Source organism: Pyxicephalus adspersus, chromosome 1 (genome assembly GCF_032062135.1).
Source record: "Pyxicephalus adspersus chromosome 1, UCB_Pads_2.0, whole genome shotgun sequence".
Taxonomy (NCBI): domain Eukaryota; kingdom Metazoa; phylum Chordata; class Amphibia; order Anura; family Pyxicephalidae; genus Pyxicephalus; species Pyxicephalus adspersus.
Genome location: NC_092858.1, coordinates 23628113 through 23635628, shown reverse-complemented (window position 1 = coordinate 23635628; position 7516 = coordinate 23628113). Strand labels below are relative to the sequence as shown.

General features: G+C 35.9%; 1 protein-coding gene across 3 annotated transcripts in view; it reads right to left on the bottom strand.

Moving 5' to 3' along the window:
- The window catches only part of SUPT20H (SPT20 homolog, SAGA complex component), a 44489-nt gene that overhangs the window by 15621 nt on the left and 21352 nt on the right, over window positions 1-7516 (bottom strand). For all 3 annotated transcript variants that reach the window (XM_072403978.1, XM_072403994.1, XM_072403987.1), the window contains exons 17-19: window positions 7399-7504; window positions 5712-5867; window positions 2209-2518 (exon numbers count right to left, since the gene is read on the bottom strand). In XM_072403978.1, the coding sequence (XP_072260079.1) occupies window positions 2209-2518; window positions 5712-5867; window positions 7399-7504 (572 nt within the window). The remainder of the gene's footprint in view (window positions 1-2208; window positions 2519-5711; window positions 5868-7398; window positions 7505-7516) is intronic.

Below are 7516 nucleotides of genomic sequence, written 5' to 3'. Positions count from 1 at the left end.
TAACCTCTTCCTATGCATGCCTCCAAGACTTCCCTGAGGGAAGTCCTCTTCACTTGTTTAGGTTTTGCTAACGTTAATAATAGAGGCAATGTGAGAGAAATTTTTTTTTAGATATTTCATACAAAACACACGTCTGCAAGACAAGCAGATGGAAAGAATTAGAACTTTTAAGTTCTTAAAGTAACCATCGACAAACTTTCCATGGTCCATTATTCTAAACTGCTAAAGAGTTGTTACACAGTTTCCCCCTATCAATGACGTTACTTGTGGTGTTTATTATTTCAACCATGTAGAAATTATTGCAGGTTATATTGAACATTTAAGCCAAATAAACTGTGACTCCTCTAACGAGGAAATATTACGAGAAAGCAGAAAGTAAAGAGTTAAACAGAGTAAGATACAGGAGATCTGAAGGAATCTAAAAAAAAGAGAGACCCACCAAAACATTGTGCACTGCAATGGAAGAGATAATCGGAGAAACACAGAGGAGCAGAAGAAAATGTACATGAAATGCAGAAATAAAAGGAACACTGTCAGATAGGAGAAAAGTTTATTTATTAAGAAGACGAGACACCAAAAATTCTAAAAGGTTGTAGAAAAAAAAAGACCAGAGAAGAGAAAGGCAATGTAAGTTTTATTGATGACAATGTACTGTACTGCTGTATAACACAAAACATCAGAAGAAGAAAAATGAGAAGAGTCTGCACTGTCCTAATGTGCCAAGTCACGTATTCCGACAACACATCACAGAGTATATTTGTGTACTTTTTATCTTTCTGAAAACATTAGAAAGAGGTTTAGCATTGTTATACAAAATATGTTCTGGTTAGGAGTAATAACCTATACCCATGATATACAGCTGTACACAATGTAACAGTCATTCCTTCCAATCATATAATACAAAGGTTGCTTCATTGTATGCAAATTGGCAATACTTGTTAAGGAACTATGAAAGTTTTAAACACGTCATCCCATGAAAAAAAAAATACTTTGAGCCCTACCTGTTTAGGATTTTTCCTGGACTACAGCCTCAATAACCTCAATCCAGAAAAGGAACAGCAGTTTGTAATGGCATTCGTCAATTCAACACAACATAGTTGTGTTGAAACTGGCGCTTTCCTTTCCTTGCACATCATAGAAAATGGATCACTTAACTTCCTCCCTTCCCATTGGCCTGTTCACTTTTATTCTCCCCTATGCTACTTCATTTGGCCACTAGAATCGGGGGCAAAAGTCTGCCAAGCCCATTTTGGGCTAAGAACTTTTTTAGTACCCCATGTAACAGCACCAATTACAAGGCATCAGGGCTGTCACATGGGAGGGGAAAAAAGAGTTACATACTCACCACTACCAGGTATTTCTCTGCTGAACAGAGTGATGATAGATAGAAGGAAAGGGATATATATATATATATATATATATATATAGGGTTGGGGAAAAGAGAGTTCAGAGGGAGAAGGGGTTGTTAACATACCACCCTTCTACTTTGTCCAAAGAAAGCGTAAAATTTAAAAAACAGGATATCAAGACTGACAGATAGACCTTTTTCCCTACAAGACCACTCCAAAGCTAAGTTCACTGAAAGCTTTCCGACCTGTTTAATGTTACTAAAACCAAAATGTAAAAAAAAATTAAAAAAAATTAGGAATTTTTGATTTAGGAAAATGAGACTACGATAGTAAATGTCTTCTTATATTATCAGGAGTAACAAGAAAACATACAGTGTTCTCCCCAGGCCCTTTTAGCTGGGTGCACCACCCGGCACATTTCAGTAACCACCCGGCTGTTTTTGGGTGATTACCGGAGAGTTGGGTCCAAATACAGGGACCACCACCCACCTACAATTTCTTCCTATTCTGGTTTGAACACTGTCCTAAATGTCGCACTAAGGTTTCACAAGCCTGAATGCAGACCTGGCCTCCTGTATAAAGTAGGTTCATAAATGCTGGAAATAAAAGAGTGTCTATACTGATAAATTTGACCAAAAGTCTCTCCAAATTGCACCTGACAATACAAATGGAATGCTCAATAATCTTGTAGTTCTAAACAGCAAAAAAAAAAAAAAATACATCGAAAACAAGAAAAAATCCAATTTTGTACTGGATAATAAAAATGTTTTTTAAAAAGGAAAAAAACAAAAAAAAACAAAAACAAGGAGTACAGGACCTGATGCAAAAGCTGTGGAGTGTTAAGATGAAGGGAACTTACCATCCAACTACATTGATGATATTAAGTCCAGCAGGATTTGTCATAACTTGGGTGGAGGCAGTTCCCGTAGTTATAGATGTTACCATGGTAGACAGTGGAATGGTCATTACAGGTAACCCCTGACTCAGAGACATTTGCTGCTGAGCAAACGGTGCTATCAATGTAGGTTGCTGTGAACTAAAGCTCGAGTCTTGGGGTGTGGGGGTGACAGAAGGAGTGATAGGAGCGGAGCTGGAAACATCGGGTGGATGCGGTGTCGAAGATGGGGTGTTGGTTGGTGTAGGAGTAGATGGTTTGGGTGTTCCAGATCCTGCTCGTTGAGAAAAATAAAAAAAGCACTAGTACAAAAACACATTTTTGTTAAAAAAAAAAACCCCAAAAAAACAAAACCAAAAAAAAACAAAACAAAAAAAAAAAACAACTATGCTTAGCAAAAATATGTGTTGAGGATTAATAAAGAATGATTAATAAGAATTTTAAAGATGTGACATTTGTTTCACAAAAGGCAAGACAACACGGACTTACTACAAAAAGACGAAAAGAAAACACCTCGTTAAAAGGTTGCAAATGCTTCAAACCCATTTAATAGCAAAACAAATCATAGAAATATAATACTTCGTTAGTTGAGCCAAATATCGGCAGTTGAATCAAACATTCCTTATTATCCAAACAGCTAACTTTAACAAGTTTGTATATAATATTTTTCTTTAAAAATCATTATCAATCAATGCAACTTTACAAAATTCAGACAGAGGTAATAAATAAAATTTATCAAAAAGCAAAACTTTTTATATTGAAGGTATCGAGTGGTGAAGAGTTAGAACCACCATCAGGCTTTTATTGCTGTCAGTCCTGATCAAAAATATCACCAGGAAAGAATATGAGAAATACAAAACTTAGAGTTTACCAGAACGGGTATAGAGGGGAAGGGAACTTGTTCCTGTGACTATATACTGTTCCCCAAAACGAGATTTCCTCTCACAGGGCTCTGGAGTCGAGAAGATTTTGGGACATCTGCAGTCGAGGTCCGCAAAAAATGTACCAAAACCTATTAAATGTAATTTGTAAAATGTCCTGTTTCACAGATAACAGTCATGTGAAAGTAGTTCATAGCTGTATTAATGAAGCTCACTGCTGTCACCTGTATGAAGCTCATCTAAGCTATTCTACAGCCTAACATTTGTACATCTTTGTAATCTGGATTATACTTGGTTTATGAAAAATATTCACCGATAGCAATATGAAATTTTTGCTTAGTGTTGATATAATTTGATCAGGGTTATACAGCAAGATTAAAATATACATGCATATTATATATACACACACACATACACACTTTTTTTATTTTGTTTCATGTAGTTTGATGGTAAAGCAGCTAATGATGTAGTTTATATTTCTGAACAAGTAAAGTTGTCTATGATCCTCATTATATTTGAAAGTACTTTAAAATGTATAGCTTCTTGATAAAAACGATAAATAAAACTTTGTTTTCATTTTTGTGGTTTTAGTTTAAAATTTAGGCATAAACTTTACTGGTTTATATGCTGGCAATTACAGCCTGGTCAATAGGGTAGAGTGTCAGCTTCCTGGCCAAAACAACTCCCTGCCTTCATATAGCTTTACAATGGCTGAGCTTTGGCACTGATGAAATGCTGTGTATGTTGTGTTTCAATCAACATGGAACATTAACATAAATCAGTATATTTAAATTAGAGGAGTCAGGGGAACCAGAAAATGAGGTGTTGGAGTCGAAGGGTTTGGTACCGACTCCACAGCCCTGACAGGGAGTGATAATCTCCCCACTAAGACAAAGAAAGTAAGTAAACAAAAACTGACAATAGTTTTAACCTTTCTCTGGTTTATCTAAAATTAAATAAAAAAAAAGTTTTGACTTTAGATATTAATAAAAGTTCAAATAAAGTTTCAGTATAAATCCACTAAATAAATTCCAGGTGCATCAAAAACAAAAAGGTGTGCAAAGACTTACAGCTTGCTTTATTTAGAAAGCAGCCACATAGTGAGTAGAAAAGCCAGTCATCAGGATCTTGTAGAGAAAGACCCTTTGTGTGGAAGCAGTTGCATTTCTGCAGAGGTCAGACATTCCTCCTGTGAATCAGAGGCAGACTTATTATTTTCAGCAGAGAGAAACAGGTTTGCATTAGAAGTGACCATGTCAGACCTTTGCAGAGAGATGAATGCTTCTGCACATCCAGCAAGTTTCCTTTTTCTACAGCTGCCAGCAGTACAAAGGATTTTTTTACTCAGGCTATAGCTTTAAGGAAAACAAAATGTACATAAGACTTTTTGTTCCAATGAACCTGCAAAGTATTTATCATATTTAAACTGAAAGTTCTTTTGGCCTTTAAACTGGAAGCCCACCAAACACTGATATTCAAGTTCTGTATTCGTCCATTACTGGTTTTAAATAGGAATTACACTGCTATGGCGTTACAAATCTTTGCCTTGCACCTGGGACTATATAAAAGGTCAAATTATGCCATTTACTAAGCTATAAAGTCACCTTTTCTACTGACTTGTCTCTGGTTTACCTATTTTTATTTAAGAGTCAGCACTGCTTGGAAATGCACTGGAACCAAATTATAAGTTATCATAAAGAGAGATAAAAGTTGAGATAGTAATATAAACCTCTGCTAGGTCAAAAGGTGGCACAACCCAACTGTATCCATACAATGACTAATCAGGTTTGGGTGGTCTTCCACTTTTAGCCCAATAATGTATTGTTTAAAAACTAGTCTTGCCTGCACCACACAGCATTACAAATGTTTTGCTGACTTCAACACAACCAAAAAAAAAAAAAAAAAACAAAAAAAAAATTGCAATGACCTTTAGTCATTTTGCACATATCCAGCAGCTTTCATGCACTCATCATAGCTTAATACCTGTGAGGCAATATTAAATATATATATATATATTAAAAACATAAAACTTATGTGAATGTAAATATATTTCAAAAAGCCCTACTTGGTCTTTGTCAACCGCCTAACATTATGCAGGGTTATACAATTACAAAAAACAACACCACTCAGCTTATTTTCTCATTAAAAGCAGCAGCTTCTAAAATTCCAATCCAAAATAATGAAATAAAAAATACACTGTTGTTCTTTTAGCTGCACTAATTAGCTGGTTTGCATTGTACTCTTTCGTTAAAGTATAGAAACAAGTCATTCTAGCAATTGTTCTATATAAATACGTACACACTCACACAAAGGGTGCATACAGTAAAAAGGGGAAAAAAAAAAAAACAACAAAATATATAGATATATCAAAATTTAAAAAAAAAATGACAATTACATTAAACACAAAATACATACAGTTAACAGAACATTTTGCCATCAAGTCTACAAAGCTTTTACAAGCAGTAAAGCACACACAAGCATACACGGTAGTGTCACCAATCCATTAGCAAGAAGCGTTTATAATCTTGAAGACCTCTACACCAAAGGCATATGGAGATTTAATGGAGAATTTAGGGCGTGACTCACTTTGTGATGAGCTGGCTGGTGACATAGCAGATGGCGATAGCATGCCAACCTGATTAAGGTCCACAGACTGTTTTCGGGAGATACTTGGTGGTTTAGATGGAGGAGGAGTTGTGGATTTTAGGTGGCCACTAGACTGTTGGGGACTAAATATATTGCCTAAAGGAAAAAAAAAAAAATAAAATCACAAAAAAAAAAAAAAAAAAAAGTTTACCATGACATTTAGAATTAATAAAGGTGTAAGACTTGACGCTATTCTGCTACAAAATTTTTTTTTTGATGCTGGGAGTTTTTAGAACCATTGTCATTATTTTGATTTAAAAAAAAAAAATTTCTAACTGGACATAGACCAAAAAAAATTATGAAGAACTTTTAAAGTTTTTTTTTTAATCTCGACTTTGTTTATCATAGTGTGGAGGAGTCACAGGAAAGCCTGTTAAAAATAATTAGTAGCAAGTGGAAATCTAAATAAAGTCAAAGACAGCAATAAAAGCAGACAAAAGGGAGGGAAAAAAAGTACATTTTCCCCTACTCTTTCCAAGGAAAAGAAAGTCGATCAGACATCTCATTTTCAGGTGGATAAATTGTACTGAATAACTGTTTTCTTATCTCTTCAATATGTTCCGGGTGTGAGATGTCCTTAGAAGACTTTCCAAACCTGCCAACCATATGGGTTATTAAGAATCCAAACAAGGGAATTACAATCTTTTTCAAGCATTCCCAGTAATGGAAAAAATATCTTTACACTACAATACCTGATAAAATAAGACATGTTTACTTTGCCCAGTCATTGTTTAAGCAATGCCTTCCGTCTTCCACCTCCCTGTTGAACAACAGCCAATTTCTGTAAACCCTCCCCACCCCCCAGTTGTAGTGGACACATGCCCTCGGGTATGCATCTTCCCATCAGTCTGGGCTCACAGTATTGCTGTACTAATGGTGGCTCATACATCATTATGTAAACCATGTTCATTGCTGCAGTAAGAACTTCCCACTGCTGACATTGGCCATAAAAACAAGGGACTGGTGAAGTCACTGAACTGGCCAAAGACTGTTGAAGTTGAGACAGGATTAAAAAGTATGACACAGCTGAAATACTGTAGATAGAAAAGTTTGACACCTTATATACTACTTCATTTAGTAGATCTCAAAGTGATTCATTACTTATCTTAGGGGAGGTCTCTACAACTAGGTTGCATGATTATAAAAGTCGGTTTATTCAATCTTAATAGCAGGACGCTATACTGCTTTAGTTCTACGTTATTAGGAGGTGTGGTAAAAGCAAGAATCTGTTTAGACCAGCACTTCTCAACCAGGGTACCTCCTGATTTTGCTAGGGGTTGCTTGAGCAAGTAACAATTCCCACTTGACCTAACATAAGTACCTCTTGAGTCAGATTAAGCAACACCAGTGATCTTTTTGGCCATCTGTAGGGCTATCTTCCCACTGTCCACCATGCTAATATACTGCGAGTTGTGGATATAGTAATAAAAGAAGGGGTTAATTTGGACCTGAAATTTGTTTCTAGGGTTCCCATGTTAAAAGAGCTGACAAAGGCTGGTCCAGACTGTGGTGGATGTAAAGGGGGGAAAGAAAAAGCTCAACACCGGAATCCTATCAACATAAACTAAACCACAGGTAATGTAGTGCAACATGTCCTAAATGCTAATAAAAGAAGGAAAATATATACCTGAAGAATTATTGCCAGAATTAGAAGGAAGCTTAATGGGAGGTGGCCTGTGCTTGACTCCTTTCCCCAGCAAAGAGGACTGGATTGAGCCTGTAATACCATCTGCCTGGAAAACAAA